The sequence below is a fragment of the Coloeus monedula genome (genome assembly GCF_965178545.1).
Source record: "Coloeus monedula genome assembly, chromosome: 24".
Taxonomy (NCBI): domain Eukaryota; kingdom Metazoa; phylum Chordata; class Aves; order Passeriformes; family Corvidae; genus Coloeus; species Coloeus monedula.
Genome location: NC_138804.1, coordinates 2,104,289 through 2,129,447, shown reverse-complemented (window position 1 = coordinate 2,129,447; position 25,159 = coordinate 2,104,289). Strand labels below are relative to the sequence as shown.

Here is a 25,159-nt window from a genome sequence, read left to right as displayed (position 1 = left end):
ACACAGCTCCTGCTCCGAGGTCCCCCAGCTCCGGATGCCGGGATGCTCCGGCAGCGCCGGGCAGCCCACCCGGAGCGGCTCCGAGCGGCGATTGCCTCCCAAGTTCCTAATTTGCTCACAGATTAATTACGATCTAATTACTGCTCCCGGCTCCCGTGATCAGATGCTCATTTGCAACGCGTGGCTGCAGGGATCAGCCCTACTCCGTGGATTTTGTGGGCAGGGGGGTGCAGACAGAGCAGGGGCGAAGCCACCCCCAGGCGAAGCACGAGGCGGCGGCCGCGGCCCCACGGCACCACAGAGAGTGAACTTTTATTTCCAACAACGACAGCACCTGCCCCGTGGGGTGGGGACGGTGGGGAGGGCTGGGAGGGGGCGGCCGCGGGGGTCCCGGGGTGGGGGGGGGGGGTCCCAGGGAGCGGCCGCTCGCGTGCACACGGTGCACGGCGTGAAGAAACATCCCGGTAGAAAAGAACGAAGGTCTGAGGGCCTCGACGGCCGGTCCTGCCCCGGGGTGGGGGTGCAGGCGTGAGCGTGGGTGAGCATTTTTGGGTGGGGGGAGGAGGGAGGGCTCAGGTCCCCTCCGCACCCGCGTCCGGGGGGTGGCAGGAGGAGGAACCAGGCGAGGACGGGTGGGAGTCGGCTCTCCCGGGGGGAGGGAAACGGCTCCGGCCGGGCAGGGACCCCCCGGCTGCCCCGGAGCACGGAGCAAACCCAGCGTCTCGGCTCTCGGGGCCGCGCACGGGACGGAGGCGGCGGCGATGGGCGCGGGGCTCACACCTCCGTCTGGAAGTCGCCGTCGGCCGCGTCCAGGCCTCCGCAGGGGCTGTCCCAGTCTGCCCGGCACAGCTCCAGCCGGTCCCGCTGGGCGCTGGGCAGCGAGCCCAGTGTCATCGCCTTGAATGTGCTCCATGGCTTGGGAGGCGCGGCCGGAGCCTTCGGCCGCTGCTCCTCGGGGCTGGTCACATCCTGCGGGGCGAGGGGCAGCTGTGGCTCTGCCCCGGGGTACAGCCACCTCCAGTCCCGCCCAGGATGGGGTAGGACAACCCCCGAGGGCGCTCCAGGACTTACGTTGGCCGTGCTCTTGTCCCCGCCTCCCGACGAGACGCTCCACCGCTTTTCTCGCTGCGGAAAAACCCCAGCGCTCAGCCCCGGCAGCGCCCCTGGGTGCCCACAACGTCCCCGGGGTGCCACAGTCCATGCAGGAGGAGGTGAAGGGTTCTAGGGTGCAGATCAGGGGCAGGGTGGGGCCTCCAGGACCTCACCTTGGAGGAGCCGGTGGACGGAGCCCGGTACCGGTCCAGCGTGTGGAATTTCTGGTTGAGCTCGTGGTAGAGCTCGGAGTGGCGTTTCCGTGTGTGCATCACCTTCTGCGGGGGCAGAGCAGAGCCTGTGGCCATCGGCGCTGCCCGCTGTCCCTTGGCACTGTCCCCATCCCTGTCCCCCTCCCTGCCTTCCTGGGGCATCCCAGACAAGCAGCAGAGCCCACTCCACGCTCATCACTGGTGTTCTAATCCAGAGCCAGCGCTTGTTGCGGCCTGGTCTAAACCCCGCAGAGCTCAGGAGCTGCCAGCGGGGCAAAGGGAGTGGGGACACACTGGGTCAGTCCCCCACGATGGCACCGGTGACACCTCCATGGCAGGACTTACCTCGAAGTCCAGGTCAGAGTACCGCAACCTCTTCCTCTGGCAGGGGGACAGGCAGGAGCAGGGGGAGGAGATGGAGAAGAAAAGGGAGAGGTCTTTGCAGGTCCGGGGTGAGGGGGAACAAGGTTTGGGGGCTCATGCCAGCCCCAATCTATGCCCGGCTGGGGACACGGAGCTCATCCCACCAAGGGTGGGATGCCCAGTGGGGAGCACGGGGGGAATTCATGCAACCCTACACGTGCACACGTGTCCTGGCACACACGTCCCTCCCCACACGAGTGTCCACGGGCACCAGCCCCCTGCTCACCTCCAGGGACCCCACTTTCATGGCAGAGCCGGGCACGGTGCGGGGCATGGTGCGGCTGCGTTCTGACAGCTCCGAGGCCAGGATCTGCCGCACCGTGGGGTGCTGCTTGAACTGGAGGCCGTAGGGAGCCTTCACCGTCGCGTAGGGCTGGTTCAGGTTCACGTTGACGTGATCCACGGCCACAAAACCGGGGTAGGCATCCCCTTCGGCCGCCGGGCGCCCCGTCCCGCCGGGCACCGCCTCCTCTGCGCCGGGACCGAGCGTCCCCTCATCCCGGGGGAAGGGCTTGAGGCTGCCGGTGCGGCGGGGCAGCATCATGTAGTCGCTCTCACGGGGGGGCTCGGGGGCCCGGATCCAGCCGTATTCCAGGGGCCGCAGGCTGCTCTCCGTGCACAGGTAAACGGGACCCGGCGCCTCCAGGCCCAGCTGCTGCGCCGGCGGCTCGCCCAGCTCGGTCAGACCCGCCACCACGTTGGGCGTCATCTTGGGCACCTGCACCAGGATGCTGGCGGGGGGGATGTTCCCGGGCAGGCTGGAGAAGCCCAGGCCTCCCTCCGAGGTGGTGTTGAGCTTGGGGTCTTCGTCCCCGTCCAGGGAGATGCGGGACAAGGTGCCCGTGATGGTGGCGGGGTTGCAGGTGTTCACCTCTTTGAACAGCACTGTGGGCAGGGAGCGGGGTCAGAGCCAGCCCTGGGGGTCCCACGGAGGGTGGGGACACCGGAGAGACCCCCTGGCTCGTGCTGCCTGTCCCTCCCAGGTGTGGCACGGTGAGAACAGAGGAGAGCTCACCTGTCTGACACGCCAGGTCAACGTCCTTTTCAAAATCTGTCTATAAAAATCCAGAAAGAGGGGGGAGAGCGAGAGAGAGAGGAGAGAAAGAGAGGGAGAGAGACGGGGAAATGAAGCACCAAGGCCGGCACAGGCAGCGGCGGGGTCTCCAGGGGTGACCCACTCACCAGGATCTGCACCTGCCCGTTCTTGCAGGAGTCGGGGGAGTTTTCATTCTCCTCGCTCCTGCACCCCCCCATCTGACACTTCACCACGTCCTGGACCTGCGGGGACAGAGCCGGTCACGGCCACGCGGCCAGGGCTGTCCCCCGGCACCCCTCCGGGGCCGCCCCACCTCTCGGCGCAGGAACCCGTGCACGGTGATGATGACGAAGCCCTGGACGGAGTTGAAGACGGCGAAGAGGACCTGGAAGAGGATGGAGCGCCGGTCGGTCATGGCGAGCACGGCCGACATCCAGGTCAGCGCCAGCAGAGGCAGGACCACGCAGGAGCTCCACAGCGATGCCCTGGCGCAGGGAGAGAGGGGCCGGGGTGAGCCCGAGGGGCGGAGCTGCCCCGGGACAGCCCCCCGAGCACCGCCCTCCGCCCCCGCAGCAGCCCCCCGAGCCTTGCCCCGCGCCCCACAAGCATGGCCGGGGCTGTGTCACCCAGCTGTCCCCTCCTCCTCGGTGTCCCCAAGCCGGGAACTGAGGCCTGAGGGGACCTGCGGGCTCCAGCCCCCCAAGGTGTGTCCCTCTCCCCACGCAGCCACAGGGTGCTGGGGGGACGCGGGGCCACCACCACCCTCCCGCGGCCACCAGAACAGCAGAGAGGGGATGGGTTTTTTTTCTCTTTTTATTTTAGCAGTGAATTTCGGGGCTGCCTCTGTCGTGACTAAACCCCCGTGAGCGGGGACCTCGGCAGCCTCTGGAGTTCACACGCCGGGAAGAGGGTCCCGGGGACACCCCCGAGCGCGTACCCCCACCCCCAGGCCAGAAGAGCCCCCCCAACCCCAGCGATGAGGTGACCTGCCATGGGAAGCCATGCCATGCAGACGTGATGGGACACGCGCACCCCGCCCCGAGCACACAGCGTCACCCTTCCCCTTGGGGACCCCTGACCCGTCCCCAACCCCCCCGGGGCGATGCCCAGAGTGTCCCCCCGCGCTGTGCTCGGGGCGGGGGGCGCGGCGGGCGCGGGACGGGCACTAACATGGCACTGCTGGCGGTGGCGGAGGTCATGGCCGCGCTGGACACCACGCCGCACTTGGTGCATTTCAGCAGCAGGCTGCCGCACGGGGGGGGCTTGGAGCTACGAGCCCACCGCCCCCCCGGCGCCCCGCGGCCAGGACCGGGCCACGCGGGGGGGATGCAGGCACGGGGAGAGGGTGGGGGGAGCAAGGCAGGACGGCGGGGAGGGGGCGGGGGGGGATGGAGGGATGGATGGAGGGATGGATGGAGGGATGGATGGACGGACACAGGCAAGAAGCGAATGGGAGGAGGAGAAGAAAGAGAGAGAAGAGAGAGAGAGCGCCGGGTTAGTCGAGGGCGGCAGCTGTTAATGGCGAGGGGGGGTGGCCAAGCGGCAGGGGAGGGGGCGGGCAGGGAGGGGGAGCTGCGGCCTGCGGACCCCCCTTCCCCGGGGGAAGGAGCGGGGATGGCTGCCCCCCAAATTCTGCCCCTCCGGCAGCCCCCAACAAGGGGCTGCGGTCACCCCGGGCTTGGCCCCCGCCGCCCAGTGATGCGGTGAAATCTGCCCCGCCCTCAGCCCGCTGCCGGGGCGCTTCCATGCCAAGCCCCCGGCAGGGCACAGGGGGCGGGGGGCGGCCCCGGGGACCCCCCCGCGGGGCGCAGGGCACTTACCCAGCTCGCTGCTTTTTGGACTTATCTGAAATGCCGTCGCGGGACATGAGCTTGTTGAAGACAATGATGCCCACCAGCATGTTCACCTGCGGGAGGGCGGGCTCAGGGCTGGCACGGAGCCCCCCTGCCCGCGGCAGCAGCTGCCACGAGCATCCCCCCCCGGGTGAGTTTTGGGGGGTCCACGGCTCGGGGGAAGCTCACCAGAACGATGACAGCAGCAGGTCCCACGAAGGCGTAGAGCAAACCGCCCTCCAGAGAGAGCCAGCAGCTGCAGGGGACCGTGGGTGTCAGGGGATGGCCCTGTCGCCATCGCCAGCTCCCAGCCAGCCCGCAGCAGCCTCCGTGCCCCGCCCCGTGTCCCCTGTCCCCACGTACTAGCTCGCTGTCCCATAGCCTTTGGTCCGAGTGAAGCCGACAGAGACAGCGACCACGAGGGCTGGCAAGCCTGGAGAGGGGGGACACGAGGCTGGAGGAGCTGGAGGAAGGTGGCATTGTCCCCTCAACGCCACCCCAGGGGTGGGGACAGCGATGGGGCTCCTCTGACAGCTCCCCCTGGCCTGAGGCTGCCACAGCTGAGACACCTGGGTCTGCTTTCCTCCCCTGTGCCTCAGTTTCCCCTCTGATGAGCCTGGGGGGTATCAGGGAGGGGCGAGGGGGGTCCCCTTCTCACCCGTGCCGGGCTCTTACCCCATCCCAAGCACAGGAAGCGCTTCCTGACCAGGCGTGTCCGGATCCGGCCGATCACCGCCAGGTAGGACTGCCAGGCCTCGGTCAGCACCCAGCAGAAGGACGAGAGGAAGAAGAAGTGGAGGAAGGCGGCGGTCATGGTGCACACACCCTGCGGGGTGGGGACACGGGGACATCACGGGGACGCGGCCACGTGCCCGGCATCTCGGTGGTTAAACCCCCCACGCCCGGAGAGGTTTGTGTCAAAGCCACCGGCGCGGGGGATTTAATCCCGGGATCGAGTTAATCCAAATCCAATCTGCTGCTGGGAGCCAGCAGGGGACGAGGCGAGTGGCCTGGGACCCCACTCCGAGGGTGGCAGGGTGGTGGCAGGGTGGTGGCACCCACCTTGCTGAGCATCTGGGACTGGCCCACGAGGATGAGGATGTTGGAAGCCAGGATGGAGACGCAGAAGTTGAGCAGGATGATGGAGCGCTCCGACTTGATGAACCTGAGGCAGGAGCGGCGTGGGGCGGGGGGGCCAGCCTGTCCCTGTCCCATGTCCCTGTCCCTGTCCCTGTCCCTGTCCATGTCCCATATCCCTGTCCCTGTCCCATGTCCCTGTCCCATGTCCCTGTCCCAGTCCCTGTCCCTGTCCCAGTCCCTGTCCCATGTCCCTGTCCCATGTCCTATGTCCCAGTCCCTGTCCCTGTCCCTGTCCCTGTCCCATGTCCCTGTCCCATGTCTCTGTCCCTGTCCCTGTCCCATGTCCCTGTCCCTGTCCCATGTCTCTGTCCCTGTCCCTGTCCCTGTCCCTGTCCCATGTCCCAGTCCCTGTCCCTGTCCCAGTCCCTGTCCCTGTCCCTGTCCCTGTCCCTGTCCCATGTCCCTGTTCCTGTCCCTGTCCCATGTCCCATGTCCTTGTCCCTGTCCCATGTCCCTGTCCCATGTCCCTTTCCCTGTCCCATGTCCCTTTCCCTGTCTATGTCCCTTGTCCCATATCCCTGTCCCTGTCCCTGTCCCATGTCTCTGTCCCTGTCCCTGTCCCATGTCCCAGTCCCATGTCCCTGTCCCATGTCCCTTTCCCTGTCCCTGTCCCTGTCCCTGTCCCTTGTCCCATGCTGCCACTGCGTGGGTGCTGTCCCGGGGCGGGGACAGTGCCAGGCCACCCAAGCATCTTCTCCCACCCAGGTTTTCCCTTCCCACCACATTAATCCCATTGATGCTGAGCCTTTCCCGGTGCCACGTCCCCCTTTGTCACCCCCTCCCCACACAGCCTCGAGCCCCAGGTGCCCCCCAGGTCCCCAGGTGCCCTCGGGTCACCTCCAGAAGGCCGCGTAGATCACCAGCAGGGTCAGCAGGGCCATGCAGGACACGGCGCAGCCGATCATCAGTGGCACCGACGGCGTCCCCGAGGGGTCCATGGCCTGTGGGGACACCGGTGGGCACTGGCTGAGCCCAGCCCCCCCCCCCCCACTGCTCTCTGCTAGCCCCCTGCCCACTCTGGGCCCTCCACCCCCTCACTGGGGACCCCCGAGTGCCAGAGGGGGTCGGTGGCAGCGGTGGCACATCCAAGGCGCCTTCCCGGGGACCCGTGCCCATCTCCATGCCAACGGGGGACGCGGGCGGAATAGCAATGGGGCGGGGGGCCAGGGATGCCCCCTCCCCTCCTGGCACACGGCAGTGCCCTGTATGGAGCTCTAGGGACTGTGGCAACCCCCTGCCCACACAAACCCACCCTGCTGGGGGTGCTGGGGGGGTGGGACCCTTCCCCTGGCTGGTGGGGGACACCCTCACCGTCCAGTGCCCACCTCGTCCTAGCAGGAAATGCCGCCTGCCCATCCCCACCCTCCCTTAGGGACCCCCGCCCCCAGCCCGGGGATCACCCCCCACCCACATCGCGTGTCCCCAGCAGGCTCGTGGCTGTCCCCACGCTGTCCCCTACCAGGTCTCTGGGCAGCTGGGCGAGGACGGCGAAGGTGGCGAGCTGGCGGCACTGGCATTTGGTGTGCGCCGGGAGGGTCTCCAGGGTTTGGCAGCTCTCCGTGTCCCAGTTTCCCAAGCCAGCATCCCTGATTAATGGGAAGAGAGCGAGGGAGAGCAATTTGAAATGATCAAACACACGCAGCCCCTCGCGCCTCTCCGGAGTTAACCCCTTCCTGGCCCTGCCCTGGGGTAGGCACGGCAGCGGGGGAGGCACTGCCAGGGGATCCCTGCCCCGGGCTGATCTTGTTGGGAGCGGTGCAGCGCAAAGGCTTCAGGTTTAATCCTCCCACACAGGTTTGGGAGGGGCAGGGGCAGTGCCAGGACAGGCAGGAGCAGCCCCAAGAGCCCCCTGGCACCTGTGTCCTCTCCCGGGGGGGGGGGGGGGGGGGGTGATGATTCCCTCTCCCTGTGGGGCCCCTCCTTCCATGGGGACCTTCCCTCCACGGGGTCCTCTCCCACCACGGGGATCCCCCATTTTGGGGATTCCCCTGCTGTAGGGACCCCTCTGCCATGGGGACCCCTCCCATCTTTGGGGACCCTCCTGTCATGGGGACCCCTCCACCATGGGGACCCCCCCAGTGAGGGAGCAGCGAAGGGGGTGACACTGCCATGCCCGGGGAGAGCAGCCCCAGCTCCCAGCACGTCGGGAAAACCGGGAACTGGGTCTGTGGCGCAGCTGGGGACTGTCCCTGGGGCCGGGCTGAGACCTGCCACGCTCCTCACAGCCGACACCTCCCCACGGGTTTGGGGGATGAACTGGAACCAGTGACCCCGAACCGCGGCGCACCCGCGGGTACCTGGGCAGGGGGGCTGGCAGTGCCCTCCCCCACCCCGCAGCGCTGCCCGCCCCCCTTCCTGCCCTACTTTCCCTCATTCCTGCCAGCACTAACAAATCACATCTGGCAGCCTGGCGCGGGCGGCCCCGCGGCTCCGGGGCCACATCGATCCCGTGGGAGCTCAGTTCACCCGTGCCAGTGGGGCTGGGATACGGGAAGGGATGGTCCCAGCTCCCTGGCCCTGCTCCCATCCCTGCTCCCATCCCTGCTCCCATCCCTTCTCCCATCCCTTCTCCCATCCCTGCTCCTATCCCTGCTCCACATTCCTGCTCCCATCCCTGCTCCACATTCCTGCTCTCCCATCCCTGTTCTCCCATCCTTGTTCCCATCCATGTTCCCATCCCTTCTCCCATCCCTGTTCCCATCCCTGCTCCCATCCCTGTTCCACATTCCTGCTCTCCCATCCCTGCTCCCCATCCCTTCTCCCATCCCTGTTCCCACCCCCTCTCCCATCCCTGCTCCACATTCCTGCTCTCCCATCCATGTTCCCATCCCTGCTCTCCCATCCCTGCTCTCCCATCCCTGTTCCCATCCCTGTTCCCATCCATGTTCCCATCCCTGCTCCCATCCCTGCTCCCATCCCTGCTCCCATCCTTGTTCCCATCCCTGCTCTCCCATCCCTGCTCCCATCCGTGTTCCCATCCCTTCTCCCATCCCTGCTCCCATCCCTGTTCCCATCCCTGCTCCAATCCATGTTCCCACCCCCTCTCCCACTCACTCCCACCCCCTCTCCCACTCCCTCCCAGCAGCCCCCTGGCACTGCCAGCCTGCCCTGTCACCAGGGTGTCCCTGTGTCCCTGCCCCTCACTCACGTCCTCGAGTAGTCCCAGGTGACACACTGCGGGTGGGACGTGCCCTGTGGACACAGGGACAGGTTAGAGCTCCCCCCCAGCCTTACCCCCACCCCACGAGGAGATGTGGCACTTGGGGACATCCCCGTGGTGTGCCAGGGCCAGCATGCCCCCACCGTGGGCACAGGGACCAGTTTGTGGCCACAAACTTGGAGCTGCTGGTCCCTGCCTGGCTCTCAGTGCCTGCAGGTGACAAGGCTGGAGGGACCCACATGGGACTGGGAGGTGACACAGCGATGGGACAGGAGGGTGACACATCGATGGCATGGGAGGAGAAGGGGACACTCGTGGTGGTGATGAAGGAACTCGCTGGTGACACAGGAGGGTCGATGATGAAGGGCAACACATGGTGGGAGGGGACACTCACGGTGCCAACGTGGGACAGGGACACTTGTGTGGATGACACAGAGGGGGGACACTCACAGTGACGTGGGAGGGGACACTTTCAGTGATGATGAGGGACAGGAGCAGTCACGCTGATGTGGAAAGGGTGATGACATGAGGAGGGGGACACTCATATTGGTGTCATTGGAGGAGGGCTCTCGCTTTGGTGATGTGGAAAGGGACATTCACGGTGCCATGGGAAGGGGGACACTCCCACTGGTGCCATGGGAAGGGGGACACTCCCACTGGTGCCATGGGAAGGGACATTCCTGATGACACGGGACACTCACGTTGATGATGTGGGACAGCTCCACCAGCACGAGGGGCTCCGCGGGCCGGGTCGGCGGGCGCACCGTCACCGTCAGCACCTTGGAGGTGACGGCCAGGGGGCTCCTGAGGGGAGGGACACGGGCTGTGACAGGCCGGGGGACAGCAGGGGACACCGCAGGTGGCACCACTCACCTGGGCGGGGGCAGGATGAGCCCCAGCGTGCGGTACAGCACTGCCCCGATGACAAAGTGCGACGACTCCTCCGCTTCTGCAGAGAGAGCCACGAGCTCGGTGACACACGGGACACGCAGGGCACGCACGGGGCTGCCAGATGTGCGCCCAGATGTGCGCTGGCACGCACGCCCAGCCCCAGAGCGCAGGCGTTCACCTGCACGCGCCCGGGGATTCAGCTCACGGGTGTGTCAATGTGAGCCCACATCTGCACCAGGTGTGCACTCCCGTGTGTGCACGCGTGCGCGCCTCCAGATGTGCACGCTCACACGCGTGCACGCCTCCACACTCCCAGATGTGCACTGCCATGTGCAGGCTCACAGACACGTGCACACATGTGCATACCTCCAGATGTGCAGGCTCACACGCGTGTGCACTCTCCCAGATGTGCACTGCCATGTGCAGGCTCACACAGGCGTGCGCACACCTGCGTGCTCCAGATGTGCACACTCGCACGTGTGCACGCCTCTACACTCCCAGATGTGCACTGCCATGTGCAGGCTCACACACACATGTGCAGTTCCAGATGTGCAGGCTCACACGCGCGTGCGCTCTCCCAGATGTGCACTGCCATGCGCAGGCTCACACAGGCGTGCGCACACCTGCACGCTCCAGATGTGCACGCCCACAGCACGCACACCTCCAGATGTGCAGGCGCACGCGTGCGCGCCATCTCAGATGTGCAGGAACGTCCGAGCACACGCACGCCTCCGGACGTGCACGCTCCCAGATGTGCGCACGCCTCCAGATGTGCACGCTGCCAGATGTGCGCATGCCTGGGCACTCCTGCTCACCGGCCGAGGCGAGGCTCAGCACCTCCCTGGGGATGAAGAGCTTGTCCTCGGAGCTGCGGGCCCAGTCCTTCATCCCCCGCCGGCCCTTCATGGGGAAGTTGATGTCGCTGGACACGGCGGACACGGGCTCCCGCTGGATGCTGGTCACTGCCAGGGGACACACAGCGGTCACCTCCCGCTCCCGCCTCCCCTCAAGTCCCCGCGCCCACCCTGCCGCTCACCCAGGTTGTCCGTGACGATGAGGGAGCTCTGGAAAGCCTTCAGCGCATTCCCGACCAGGTGGATGAAGTCCTCCACCACCTTCATCAAGTGCACGGAGCCAGGAGAGACCTGCGGGAGACGGGAGCAGCTCCGGAGCCACCGGGATGCGCCACCGCAGTGAGGACACCCCCGTGGTGGGGACATCCCAGTTGCCACCATCCCCTCGTGCCACTCACCTGCTGGGCATCCTCCCACTTATCGCGGTTCTCCGCGTCCACCATGTAGCTCACCACCTGGAAGAAGCGCTGCGGGGACGGGGCTCAGCGGGGCTGGGGGCTGGGGACCGACCGACCGCCACCTCCCCGGGGAGGGGACCCTCGCTGTCCCCCTGCCCGCTACCTGCACGTCCTCGGAGGACGGGATGTAGGTGGCCCTCTTGAAGGTGTCGGTGACGTTGCGCAGGATCTCCACGGAGAAGAGCAGGTCCCCGCTGTAGTAGGTCTTGCGGGCCATGAGCTCCAGCAGGCTCCGCACCACCTGGGACATGCCCTCCCCTGCCAGCACCCGCTGGCCCTTCGCCAGGTGCTCCCGCAGCTGGTACGGAGTGGGGACAAGAGGTGTCACCTCCCAGCGCTGCTGAGTGTCCCTTATCACCCCCAGAGCCCGGGGGGACACTGCAGAGCTAATTGTGTTAATGAAGGCGGCTGTGGGATGTGAGGGGTGAGGGAGTCCACAGGGGTTTGGGGACATCCATGAGGGTCTGGGGGCATCCTCCCCATCGCAAAAGTCTTTTCCCAAGGACATGGGAATGCAACTCGAACACTCCAGCTCTAGGATTGGGGCCTTAGTCCAAGTTCATGGAGGTCTGGGGACATCCCGGGGGGTCTGGGGGCATCCTCTCCATCCCAAAAGCCTTTTGCCAAGGACATAGAAACACAACTCCAACCAGAATCCCCCTCCAGCTCTGAGGTGGGATGCCTGCTCCCACCCCACAGGGGATTCCATGGGAGTCTGAGGGAACCTTCCCATCCCAAGAACCATTTCCCAAGGACACAGCTTGGGTGGGGTCCCCTTTCCCAACCCACCCAGGGAGCCCTGCCTCAGTTTCCCAACGTGGTGCCCAGATGGAGAAGTGATGTGGCTGTCAGGGGGACAGGGCACAGAAGGGGCCGTGCCAGAGCGGGCACCTACTGAGAGATGCAAATATCTGTACTCATGGGAGACGCAGCGGGCGAAGCTGGGCACACCCCAATAGGCGACCCCATGGGGGCTCAGCAGGCACCGGCGGCTGGCAGACCCTGTGACAGAGATTTGGGATTGGGGCTGGCACTGGAATCACCTCCCAGCACCCCAATGCCAGCCACAGCCCCCTGTGGTGCTCCAGGTCAGAGGGGTTTCGGGGTGCTCATCCCTGATGTAACCCAACACCCCAGCCCTGCTCCAGGTGTCTCAACCCCAATGCCACCCTCTGCCCCTGGGGCTCTGGGGTGGCTCAACCCAAATGCCACCCACGATCCCCTACTCTGCTCCAGGTCAGAAAGGTTTGGGCCACTTGTCCCTCATGCCACCTATCGCCCCCGGGGTTTGGAGGTGCTCGTCCCACCACTCCCTGCCCTGCTCCAGGCGGCTCAACCCCAATGCCACCCACCACCCCCTGCCCTACTCCAGCCTGGGGAGCGTCTGGTGTCACCTGTGGCATTGGGGGGACATTTGTTGTAGATGATCTCCCCGGCAGCCGTCTTCTTCCAGGTCAGCAGCATCCCGTACTCGTCCTTGCACATCTCGTGGTAGGCTGGGGGTAAAGAGGGGGATCAGCACTGCCCAGATGCGGGGTGAGGGGCGCTGGGGTATGGGGTACCCCATACCTGGGCACTTCTTCTCATTGCAGGTCTTCACCTCCTCGCCGGTGCCCTCGCAGGGGTAGCCCTGCATGCCCGTGCCCTCGCACATGCGGAAGCGCCGCTGCCAGCCGGTGTCGCAGGTCTTGGAGCAGAGGCTCCAGTGGTTCCAAGGACCCCACTTGCTGTCTGCTGTGAGGATGGGGACACTGTGGGACACCCGGCTGAGCGCAGGGAGAGCGGCACCCGCGGGGACGGGGATGGGGCACCATCGGCGCTGCCCCCCGCGCTGGGAGCCGAAATCCCGCGGGGTGTGAAATCCATGGATCGGTGCTGTAAATCTCTTTTAGAGCAGACTGGCATCCTGGTGCAGATGCCCCTCACTCCCTGCCACCATCCACAAACACCATGGCACCGACGCCACCGCCTCTCCCAAAAAAACAAGGAGCGTCTCAAAGGACACGATGAGGACCTCATGGTCCATCCTTTGCCCAGTGTCCCCCATGCCCAGAGCCGTCCCCAGCCCCATGTGCACACGCGAGAGATCACTCGTGCTTGAACGCCCCAAGCACGGCACAACCCACAGCCACCTGGCACCGACGGGTCCCCAGCGCGACCCGCTCGGAGAACAGCGCCAAGCCCCAACTCCTCCAGCTGAGACGTGCCCGGTGATCCCTGGCATCACCCTCAGGCTCCTGCTCCCCCGCAGCGGAGGGGGCTGCCAGCACCCCGGGCGTCACCGGCGGTGACACCGCGGCGGCGCGACGGCTGGGCCGTGCTGGGTGCCGCGCCGCGTGGCCGTCCCCCCGCTTCCCCCCAGCGCGCGGGGCCTTACTGGGACAGGTGGGGTTGGAGCACTCCCGGGCGTCGGCGTGGGCCCCCCGGCACTCGGCCCAGCCGTGGGCCGAGACGCTGCACTTGCGCGTCCGCTGCTGGGTGCCGTTGGCGCAGGTGACGGAGCAGCGGCTCCAGGCGCCCCACTCCAGCCACTGCCCTTCCACTGCGGGGACAAGGAGAGCGCCGTCAGCTCCCACTGGACAGCGGCCGCTCGGCCGCGCAGCCCCGGCTCGCCACCGGGCTCGCCACCGGGCAACGGGTCCAACCTACGGATGTGCCGGCTCGTCCTGTGCCCGACTGGACAGGCAGGGCTGGATCCTGTCCTGGGTGGGGGGACTGTCCCCCACACTGGCTGCACCACAAGGGACACGCTCACAGTGGGGATCCAGGTGTTGCTCCCATCAAACTTAGCATTTTTGGCATCCTTGGCATGGCTTCCAACCAAACCCAGTGGCCCTGGCATCGGTCCTGCCAAACCCAGCATCTCTGGCATCGCTTCCAACCAAATCCAACATCTCTGGAATTAGTCCTGCCAAATCTAGAAGGCCCGGCATCGCTTTCCACCAAATCCAGTGTCCCTGGCATCGCTTCCAGCTCAACCCAGCATCCCTGGTATCACTTCTGGCCCAATCCAGCGTCCCTGGCATCGCTTCCAGCCAAATCCAGCATCCCTGGCATCAGTCCTGCTAAATCCAGAAGCTCCAGCATCACTCTCCACCAAACTCAGGATCCCTGGCATTGCTTTTGACCAAATCCAACATCCCTGGCATCGTTCCCTGCCAAGCTCAAGAGCTCCAGCAGCATCTCCATGGAGCTGCCGTGGCCAAAGCTGTGTGCCACAGGTGCCACATCCCTGTCGGACCTGCTGCAGGAGCAGCTCCCGAGCTCCCTCCTGCTCTGAACTGCCTGCCAGCCCCCCCACTTCACACATGGAGTCTCCATGGGGACACCATCCAAGACATGGTGTCCCTGTCCATCACCACAGAAACCCCACAGCCACGTCCACGGCCACTCCTGGCACGCAGGAGGAAGGGACAGATGTAGCGCTGCCACCCACGCCCGGACAGACCCTGCAGCCGACCCTATTTGTCACCTCCCTGTGTCCCACAATGTCCGTGTGCCACCCCAGTGCCAGATGCAGCAGATGGGTAGGAAAAGAACCCCCTCCTCTGGACCCCTGCCCACGCTGGGGTCTTGAGACCCCAGTACAGCCAATGGCACCGGTTTTCCACTTGGATTTCCAGCGGAGACAGGAGGGTGCACCTCACGCCACAGCACCCCTGTGCCCACGGGCTGTCCCAAGTCCCCATGGCAGTGCCACCTATCCCTCCCAGCACCGGGAGCGTGGCCCTGGCACTCATCCGGTGCTGTCTCCTGGCATTCCCGGCGGGAAGAAGGAGCGTGGGGAGAGGGAGGTACTGACCCGGGCAGATCGCGATATTGCAGGGCTTGGCCTGCAGCTCGGGGCCCTCGCAGGCCTTCCCTCCGCGCCGCGAGGCCACGCAGCGCCGCGTCCTGGTCCTGGCCCCTCGCCCGCAGGTCACCGAGCACAGGCTCCACGGGGACCACTCCTCCCACGCGCCGGGAACTGCAACACAGCACAGCCGCGAGCTCCAGCCTCCTCCTCCTCCTCCTCCTCCTCCTCCTCCTCCTCCTCCTCCTCCTGGCACTGAGGGGTCCTGGTGTGGCAGACCCCTCATGCCCTGCCCGGTCCCCAGCACCGCCTGCCCCGTCATCATCCCAAATCCCTGAGCTGGCAGCGGTTCTGCTGCCTCTCCCTGCCCTGCTCCAGCCTCCCCTTTGGGGTCCCTGGCACTGGCGGCGCACATCCCCCCCCAAAGCCACACACGGGTCACCCCAATCCATGTCAGCACACAGAGCATAATCCGCCCCTCGCATCCGTGGGAGCTCAGCGTTCCCGGGAAAGGATCAGGGACCATCCTAAAGGATGCTCCAATGTCCTCGGAGTGCCAGGACGGGGCTGCACTCCCTGGTATGGAGGGGAGTGGATACTGCATGTCCTGGAGGTGCAAAGCCCGTGAAACATCCCAGGTTCAGACAGGGCAGTGATGCCATGAAGATTTTTTTGCCTTTTCTTTTATACCCCTGTTATACCTTTTTACAACTTCTGTATTCCCAGTGCTTTTTGCCTCCATTCTTGGCCTTGTTTGTCAAGCTGAGAGACTCAACATTTTAGAAGCTTCGTAGCCAGGGATCAGTGTGCCCCAGAGCCCAAGGTGCTCTCCAGAACACATTCTGTAAACTCAGATAGAACCATCCAGGGGAAGGCTCCTTGGGGAGGGGGGCTCACTCGAGCCTCTCCTTGGGGAATCTTTGATAGATCTGCTAATTAGTAACACCTATAATGATATACCCGATGTTGGGGGGGAGAGACACTCGGTGGGGTGCATCTCGATGCATACGACCTGGACGTGTGCACCCAAGGGTCCTTAAAATAAATACCAAAGTAAAATCCCTTTTCCCCTTCTAACCATGTCTGACTCTTGATTTTAAGACCAGGAAAAGGCATCAGCAGCGCGGCTGCTACTGTGGCACCCTGAGGTCCCTCTGATTCCCGTGTCCTACACGAGACGCACGGACACCACCACGGACAAACGGGAGACCTCCAGCATCCTGCCTGTCACCTGCCTCGAGGCACTGAGCAGCTCAGCCCCCTCCTGCCCCACGTCAGGAATGCCAGGCTCCAAATCCCCCCCACACAGTCCTGGGGACATCCAGGAGGAGCCCACAGTTCGCCAGGAGAGAGGATGGAAAGGAGCTCCCGAGGCAAATCCCCGGCAGCAGCACCGCTGACCGGGCACAGGGGGCACGGCACCCCCTCCAGACACCTCCCCTGTGGTTTTCCAAGAGGAGCTCCAGAGGATGGAGGGATGTCAACAGGGCTCGGAGCATCCCAGCACGGGGTGGGCACCACAACCATGCCAAGCCACCTTCCTCATCCACCACAGCAGCTAAAGGAGATCCCAGAGATGTCCCAGTAACGCAGTCCCTCTGTCCCCACCCGCCTGCTCAGCCCTGCGAGGAGCCGGCAGCTCAGCCCCGCGGTGTCCCCGGTGTCCCCGGTGTCCCCGGTGTCCCCCGTACCTGGGCAGGTGGCGGTGTTGTTGCAGGTGCGGGTCTCCCGGAGCAGCCCGCTGCACAGCGTCCCGTAGGGAGAGGAGACGCAGGAGCGCGTCCGCACCTGGGAGCCCTGGCCGCACGTCAGGGAGCACACGCTCCACTGCGACCACTCCTCCGCCGCCGGGTCCCCTGAGGGAGACAGGGAGCCTGAGAGCCCGGGGGGACACGGGACATGCCGCCAGTGCAGCCCCACAAAGGGGACAAGGAGGGGGGTGGGTGGCACTGGTGAGCACAGGGGTGAGGATGAGGTGGTGTGGGTGACACGGGTGACCTTGAGGGTGTCAGTGGGGTGAGGCCACACGGCTCTTTAGGCTCGGCGCCAGATCCAGCTGGAGGAGGGATTGGGGCATGGGATCACAGCTGGCGTGGGGGACAGGATCCACAGCAGGCGGTGCTGGTAGGGCTGGCAGGATGGGCAGTGGGCAGCACAGGCAGCAGGGGCAGGGCAGGCAGGGTGGGCAGCATGGGCAGGAGATAGGATGGGCAGCATGGGCAAGGTGGGCAGGGCAGGAAGGATGGAAAGCACGGGCAGGGCAGGCACCATGGGCAGGGTGGGCAGCACGGACAGCACAGACAGGGTGGGCAGCACGGACAGAGTGGGCAGCATGGACAGGGTGGGCAGCACGGGCAGAGTGGGCAGCACGGACAGAGTGGGCAGCACGGACAGAGTGGGCAGCACGGACAGGGTGGGCAGCACGGGCAGAGTGGGCAGCACGGACAGGGTGGGCAGCACGGGCAGGGTGGGTAGCACGGGCAGAGTGGGCAGCACGGGCAGCAGCAGCAGCAGCATGAGCAGCAGCGGCAGCACGGGCAGCCCTCCACGGCTCCCTCTCCCCACCCTGTCACACACTGACATTTACAACAAGCCGCTCTTATTAAGGTTGATGATGTCTCTGAGGCTCTTGGACAGCCCAGCAGCAGAGCCCATCCGTTTAAATTAAACAGGGATATATAGGGGAGGGCTCCAAAGGGGACCATTTGTCCTGGGGACAGGCAGGATGTGAGCTCCGTGTCACCCACGGCGGTGACAACGTGCTGGGGCTGCTCTGCGTCACACGGGGACCCCGAAACTGGACAGGGTCACCACTGGGGTCACTCACGCTCTGCCCAGGAGCTCCCAGTGGGGCAGAACCCCCGGGAGCAGCTGAGTGTGGCTGGGAATTCTGCACGCCAGGCACATGGAGCGGAGCCGGGCCCCATCCATCTCCCGCTCGCCTCCGAGCCCTCCGACCATAAATCAGGGAGGCTGGGGAGGGGGGAGCAGCACGCTCAAATTACCCAGATGGATTTGCCAAATAAATACATTTGAACGAAACAATTAATAGATTTTTTTTTTCCCTTTTTTTTTTTTTTTTTTTTTTGCTTTACAACCCTCGGAGGAAAGAATATATAAATGGAGCAAATTAAGCCAGTCTGTGGGCAGGATGCTAAAGGGACTCACTCCATCTCCATCACCCCTGCCCAAGTGCACGAGCCCAGTGTCACCAGTGTCCCCTGCCTGCTCCTGGTACCTGTCTGGGCCATGTAGACCCCGGGTTCATCTGCTGACCGTGGCCACTGGGTCTTCACCTTCTGGTTCTCCTCGACCGCATTGCCTAAAAGAGAGAAGCCCTTGGGTGAGAGCGGACAGGGGGGGACAGGGATGGGGACAGGGATGGGGACGAGCCACCGTGGGACATTACAGGGGGAGACAGGGATGCCTGGCCCCATGCTGAGCAGTCACAGCACATCCCTAAGGGCAAGACATGGTTGAGCATCACTGAGCGCGCTCCCAGCCCCCCAAACTTGCGTCACAGCCACCCCAAAAGTGTCGCAGGGGTGGCAGCTGGACCCCAGGCCAGGGTGCCACGTCCCTGGTGCAGGCAGGGTGCCTGTGTCCCCACCGTGCCAGGCGGAGGTGCTCTCCCGTCCCCACTTATCAGCTTGCTGCAGTGAGGTGGCACGAATTTATGGCTCGGCTCACCAAAAATAACAAGTGATCCATCAAGAGCACTTGGCGTGAAATTAACTGGCATGTGCGGGGCTCGGCGGGGGACGCAGCTGCAGGCGCAGGGGGATGCCTCCCTCGGCCTCCCCCACACCCCTGGGCCACCTCCCTGTCCTCCAGCAGGGCTCTTTGTCCCCAAATCCAGAAGTTCCCGTGGATTCATCCCGGCTGCTCCTGCCGGATGTGTGGTTGGGGATAGCGGCACAGCACCGTTGATGCCACCCCAGGGATGTCACCCCCAAAATGCCATGGTCACCCCACTGCTGTGACAGCCGGGAGAGCAGCCAGGGATGGCACAAGCGCCTCGTTGAGCTGCCAGCCAAACGCAGCCATGACCCCAAGGGATGGAGGGGAGGTGGCGTGGGGACATCTGGCACTGCCGGGGGGATTTGGGCTCCCGGTGGCTCCCGGGATGCCCAGCCCCAGGCAGGGAGCACAGCCTGCTCTGACACTGACTGTGCTGCCAAAAACCCCCAAATTTATCGAGTTTTGCCTTAACTCAGGGTAACCCTTCCGGACTCCCTGCTGGCACCCTCAGATCCTGTCCTTGGGCATTCCACTCCAGGCCATGGAATTCCCGGTGGCATGGGAGACACAGGGGGACCTGGGGACACTGAGGGGATGCCGGGGGGGGGGGGGTCTGTGGGGCCGAGCTGAATTCCTCACAGGGCCACCCCCTTCTGGGAGCGCCGCGGCAGAATTACACACGGCACGGTGAGAGCCTCGGGAAAACCATAAATCCCGAGGATATACGAGGGCGTTCTCCCGGGCTGTGTTCGACAGAGACACCAAATTCAATTTCCTTCGGAGAGCACTAAATCCTCGGCTGTCGCCACGGGGAAGGCTGTGGCCAATCCCAGCACTGCACCCCACCCTGCCCTGGGGTCCCCCAGCACCCCACCACAGCACAGCTGGTGGGTGCAAGGGCAGGGGGACATCAGGGGTGTTCTTTTGGGCAGCTCACGGTGAATCCCAAGGCCGGTTGTGTCCTTATCCCAGCAGCACCTTGCTTGGGGTTGGTGTCTGAACGGGGATGGCTTTGGGGCAAGGGAAACCCAAAATTGGAACTGCTTGGCCTCCATGCAGCGGGGTCATCCAGAGGCCACCAAAGAGGGGGTCACTTTGAAGGGGTCACTTTGAACCCCACCAGAGCCTGCAGCACCAGGGTCGAACGCTCCCAAAGCCACCCCACAAAACTCCAGCCCATCCGCCCTTCCCGCCCACGTGCTTCCATCCACATCCCTGAACCCCCGCGGGACAGCCTCCCCACGGCGGGGATGACGCGGGCACCGGGGAGCCCGGGGTCACCGCTCTGAGGAGGCTCTGGGCGGGCGCCAGCCCCACGTCGCTGCGGCGGAGGAGCCGCTGAGATCAGCGCTGGGCGCCCGCCAAGCCTCGGCTCACAGGCGCTATTCAGGCCCCCGGCCCTGCGTGCCACCATCCCCCTGAAAGGGGACCATTCTCCACCCCGGGGGGCCGGGGGGAGGCCAGGTGGGAGCCCGGGACCCCCCCCTCGCCGTATGAAGGGCGCTCTGTGCTGCGGCCCCGCGGCTCAGCGCGGTGCCGCCCGGGGGGGACGGTGGCAGCGGCGTGGCACGAGGGGTGGCCGAGGCAAGCGCATCACCCCCGTGGCTCCGGCGCCGCAGTAACACCGAGCCTCCGGGCGCTCCAGCCTTTAATTGAATGTCAAATGTAATTTGGAGAAGGAGCCGGAGTTTGCGCTGCGGCCGTGGCAGGCGGAGAGGCGGAATGTGGCACTGAGCCCTGCCAGCTCTGCAGGGAGCCCCCTGGCCAGCGCCCTGCGCCAGGCTCGGGGGAAATAACCCCAGCAAGCCACCCCTGGGATGGGCTGGATCCCCTGGAGGAGGATCTCCATCCCATTCTGGATTCTCCATCCCACCCTGGATTCCGCTTCTCCATCCCATCCTGGATCCCACACTTCTCCATCCCACCCTGGATCCTGCTTCTCCATCCCATCCTGGGTCCCGCTTCTCCATCCCATCCTGGATCCCACACTTCTCCACCCATCCTGGATCCTGCTTCTCCATCCCACCCTGGATCCCGCTTCTCCATCCCACCCTGGATCCCGCTTCTCCATCCCACCCTGGATCCCACACTTCTCCACCCCATCCTGGATCCTGCTTCTCCATCCCACCCTGGATCCTGCTTCTCCATCCCATCCTGGATCCCGCTTCTCCATCCCATCCTGGATCCCACACTTCTCCATCCCACCCTGGATCCTGCTTCTCCATCCCACCCTGGATCCTGCTTCTCCATCCCACCCTGGATCCTGCTTCTCCATCCCACCCTGGATCCCGCTTCTCCATCCCATCCTGGATTCCGCTTCTCCATCCCATCCTGGATCCCGCTTCTCCATCCCATCCTGGATCCCGCTTCTCCATCCCACCCTGGATCCCACACTTCTCCATCCCACCCTGGATCCCACACTTCTCCATCCCACCCTGGATCCCACACTTCTCCATCCCATCCTGGATCCCACACTTCTCCATCCCATCCTGGATCCCGTTTCTCCATCCCGTCCTGGATCCCGCTTCTCCATCCCACCATGGATCCTGCTTCTCCATCCCACCCTGGATCCTGCTTCTCCATCCCACCCTGGATCCTGCTTCTCCATCCCACCCTGGATCCTGCTTCTCCATCCCACCCTGGATCCCACTTCTCCATCCCACCCTGGATCCCACTTCTCCATCCCATCCTGGATCCCACACTTCTCCACCCCATCCTGGATCCCGCTTCTCCATCCCACCCTGGATCCCACACTTCTCCACCCCATCCTGGATCCCGCTTCTCCATCCCATCCTGGATCCCGCTTCTCCATCCCATCCTGGATCCCACACTTCTCCATCCCATCCTGGATCCTGCTTCTCCATCCCACCCTGGATCCCACACTTCTCCACCCCATCCTGGATCCCGCTTCTCCATCCCATCCTGGATCCCACACTTCTCCATCCCACCCTGGATCCCGCTTCTCCATCCCATCCTGGATCCTGCTTCTCCATCCCATCCTGGATCCCACACTTCTCCACCCCATCCTGGATCCTGCTTCTCCATCCCATCCTGGATCCCGCTTCTCCACCCCACCCTGGATCCCGCTTCTCCATCCCACCCTGGATCCTGCTTCTCCATCCCATCCTGGATCCCGCTTCTCCATCCCATCCTGGATCCTGCTTCTCCATCCCATCCTGGATCCCACACTTCTCCACCCCATCCTGGATCCTGCTTCTCCATCCCATCCTGGATCCCACACTTCTCCATCCCACCCTGGATCCCACACTTCTCCATCCCATCCTGGATCCCGCTTCTCCATCCCACCCTGGATCCCGCTTCTCCATCCCATCCTGGATCCTGCTTCTCCATCCCATCCTGGATCCCACACTTCTCCATCCCATCCCACATCCTGTTTCTCCCCAAGCAGCCCCCGGCCACAGCGGGTGTCACCCCTTGGGCACAGGTTCAGCCAGGCTGACCTTGGGGCTGGCACCTGACCCTGGCACTGAGCTCTTAATCATCCCCGGGGAGTTGCATTTAAAGGGGAAAAAAAAAAAAGGATAAAAAACCCCCATAAAATGAAATCAGCTCAAGCAGCTCCCCTCGGGATGAGGTGATTTAGAGGCTTGCAGCTGTAACGGACCGGGGATTTAGTGGGGGATCTGCCCGTAATGACATTTAGCTCCTGAAAGAAATGCTAAAGCCCAATGAAATTATCTCTACACCCTCGGCCCGGCCCCGCCACCTAATCTGCCGGATAAAGGCCCCGCGCTGCCCAGTTGCGGATTGCTCCTGCCCGCGCATCACCCTGGGGCCGCTGAAGGGAACAGCTGGCCAGATGTGTCCCCAAATCCCCGTATCACCTCGCCGGCCTTGGCACCGCGGGCACGGGCAGCACCGGGGCGAGGCGGCCCCGCCGCGGGCACCCCGATCCCGGTGCCGGCTGCTTTATCCTCAGCCGACATTCCTGCAATCCCGGAACGAGCAAATGGCCTCATTCCGCCTGGTTAATAGCCCGGGCGCCGTGCCGTGACATCCTGCCTGGAATAACAAGCGCCAGGGCTGCAGCAGTCAAGGGTAATTTGCCACGGGAAAGGGTCATTTTACCTGCAAATTGTTTTCCACGTCTCCGTCAAGGCAGAGAGAGTTGGCTCCTGCTCCTGCTCCTGCCCCGTGCCAGGGAGGGGGCCAGCGAGGCCAGGGAGCCACGTGGGATGTGCCAGAGCAGCCGTGGCATCAGCCCTAGCAGCGGTGGGGTCACCGTGGTGGCAAAGTGGCATTCCCAGGGATGGCTGGCCCGTGGCAAGGGCAGAACAAGCTGCAGCTCCACGGATTTGAACTTTGGATGGATTCCCTGCTCCACGCACAGCGGCCCGTTGGAAACTTCCAGCCTCAGGGAGCATGCGCAGGCAGGATTCACCCATTCCATGGATTCCCCGCTCCATGCCCCGTGCCCAGGTGGCACCGTCCTGAGCTGGGAGTGGGCTCAGACAGGATTCACCCATGGCACGGATTCCCTGCTCCATGTGCAGCACCCTCCTGCCCTAAGCAGCGTGCTCAGACAGGATTCATCCATTCCATGGATTCCCTGCTCCATGCAACATTTTCCCTGCTCCATGGCCAGCGCTCAGCTGGCACCAATCCTACCCCGGAGTGTGCACGGGCGGGGTTCATCCATGGCAGATTCCCTGCTCCACGGGCACCCTCCAGCCCCAGGAGCCACCCACTGCACGCACAGCTCCCAGCTGGCCCTTTCCAGCCCCACAGAGCTCTCACAAACAGGATCCATCCACTGCACGACTTCCCTGCCCCACACACAATTCCCAACACCCCCCCCTTCCCCGTGGACCCCGCACAGGCAGAATCCACCCTGAATCCACGACCACCCTGCAGCACCCCTGGGACCCCCTGTGCGGCGAGGGGGGTCCATCCCCGATCCCCACTCACCGTGTGGCACCTCGGGCAGGTCGAGCTCGTTGGCATTCGCAGAATGCAGCTCGGTGGGGCAGCAGTCGGGGCCCGCGGGCGCCGGGGTGGGCGCAGGGGCCGGGGGCCGGGTGCCGTTTCGCCGAGGGGCCGGAGGGCTCTCGGCCTGGCAGCTGCAGCCGGCGTGGGTGAAGCCGCAGCGGCGGGCACCGGGAGCCTGCAGGCACTCCTCGAGCCAGCGGCACAGCACGCTGCAGGTGAACTGGCTGGAGTTGTTGTTGTTGATGAGCAGCACCTCGACGAAGCGGAATTCCAGGGCTTGCGGCGCCAGCAGCCGCGGGGCCGCCTCGGGCTCGGCCGCCAGGCACAGCTGCACGAAGTTCTTGTCGAAATGCAGGAAGGTGAAGGGCCCCGCGCCCTCGCACAGCTCCAGCTCGGCTTCCTCGTCCTCCTCCTCCTCCTGCTGCTGCTGCTGCTGCTCCGGGCGCTGGCGGGCGGGCGCGGGGCTGGCCTCGCCCCGGGGGTCGCAGGTGTAGTTGGCCAGGTAGTGGTCGAGCGGCAGCACCATGGGCGAGAAGTGGGTGCAGACCTGCTCCTCCCGGTTGAAGCGGAGGTAGAGCGAGTACTTGGTGGGGTCGGGGTTCTCCAGGGTCCAGGAGCAGCCGGAGGAGATGGTGGGGAACAGGTCCTTGAGGGAGAAGGAGCCGTAGAGGACGCCGGAGGCCAGGGCGGAGCAGGCGCTGGGAGCCGGGTCGAAGCCCCGCGTGAGCCACAGGACAGACGATATCACAGCCAGTAAGAGGGGACCAGCAGCGGTCATCCTATGGCATTTGCCCTGCAGACAGACAGATGGACACATGGACAGAGGCTTACTGGGAGGCTTGGCCACTGCGGAGCTGGGCTGGGGGTCAGCTCCGTGCCCCGAGCCCGGCTGATGTGGGAGCAGCATCCCAGTTACTCAGTGTCCCCTCCTGTTTCGTGTCCCCACCCGGTCCGTGTCCCTGTCTGGCACCTTGGGGGGCTACAGGGGACTCCTTGCTGTGCCAACGAGTCCTCAGGTTGGGGACAGGGCAGCACAGACAGAGGACTTCACCTCAAAGCCACCAGAGATGCAGCCCCGCAGCTCCCCATGCGGTGACCCCCCTGCGCTCATCTCACCCCCCAGAGCTGGCCGAGCACAATCTGGGCAAGGAGCCACCAAACAACTTCAGACAGGGCTATAAAAGCCCTTGGAGCTCTTTCTGGTGCCCCGGAGCATGGTGGGGACAGGCTGGCAGCTCGGGATGATGTGCTGGGGGTGCACAGTGACACCCCAGCAGCGTGGTGTCCCCACAGCTGCCCTGAGAGCCGGGCACAGGGTGAGCAGTCACTGCTCAGTATGGATTGCTTGGATACCTCCGCGGGAATGCAGAACATCACCGTGAGCGGCTTTTTAATACCTCATTAATAAAATAATGCACGCGGTGGCCTTATTAAGTGAGCCCGGAGCACGGCTCTACAGAGACCGAGGCCGCCGTGCACGTGTCGGGATCACTCAGCCTGTGCCCGGGGCAGCGGTGGCAAGGGTACAGCCCTGGGGACAGCAGGGGACATTGAGGAGGCGGCCACAGGGCCAGATG

General features: G+C 64.8%; 1 protein-coding gene across 1 annotated transcript; it reads right to left on the bottom strand.

Annotated features, from left to right (window-relative positions):
• Positions 1–774: 774 nt before the first annotated feature.
• Positions 775–24,369, bottom strand: ADGRB2 (adhesion G protein-coupled receptor B2; the record flags this gene model as incomplete). The annotated part of the gene is made up of 31 exons (XM_082296722.1): positions 23,562–24,369; positions 18,130–18,213; positions 16,583–16,747; positions 14,901–15,065; positions 13,476–13,640; positions 12,668–12,832; positions 12,493–12,594; positions 11,994–12,100; positions 11,202–11,396; positions 11,039–11,107; positions 10,823–10,931; positions 10,602–10,748; positions 9,769–9,844; positions 9,597–9,699; positions 8,884–8,927; positions 7,195–7,321; positions 6,573–6,676; positions 5,658–5,760; positions 5,271–5,421; positions 4,959–5,028; positions 4,785–4,851; positions 4,584–4,669; positions 3,934–4,032; positions 3,077–3,248; positions 2,910–3,005; positions 2,743–2,782; positions 1,954–2,612; positions 1,650–1,685; positions 1,266–1,370; positions 1,072–1,125; positions 775–969 (listed from the first exon to the last, which is right to left on the bottom strand). The coding sequence occupies exons 1-31, from the start codon at positions 24,358–24,360 to the stop codon at positions 775–777; spliced, it is 4,659 nt and encodes a 1,552-aa protein (XP_082152848.1). The 5' UTR covers positions 24,361–24,369.
• Positions 24,370–25,159: the final 790 nt, after the last annotated feature.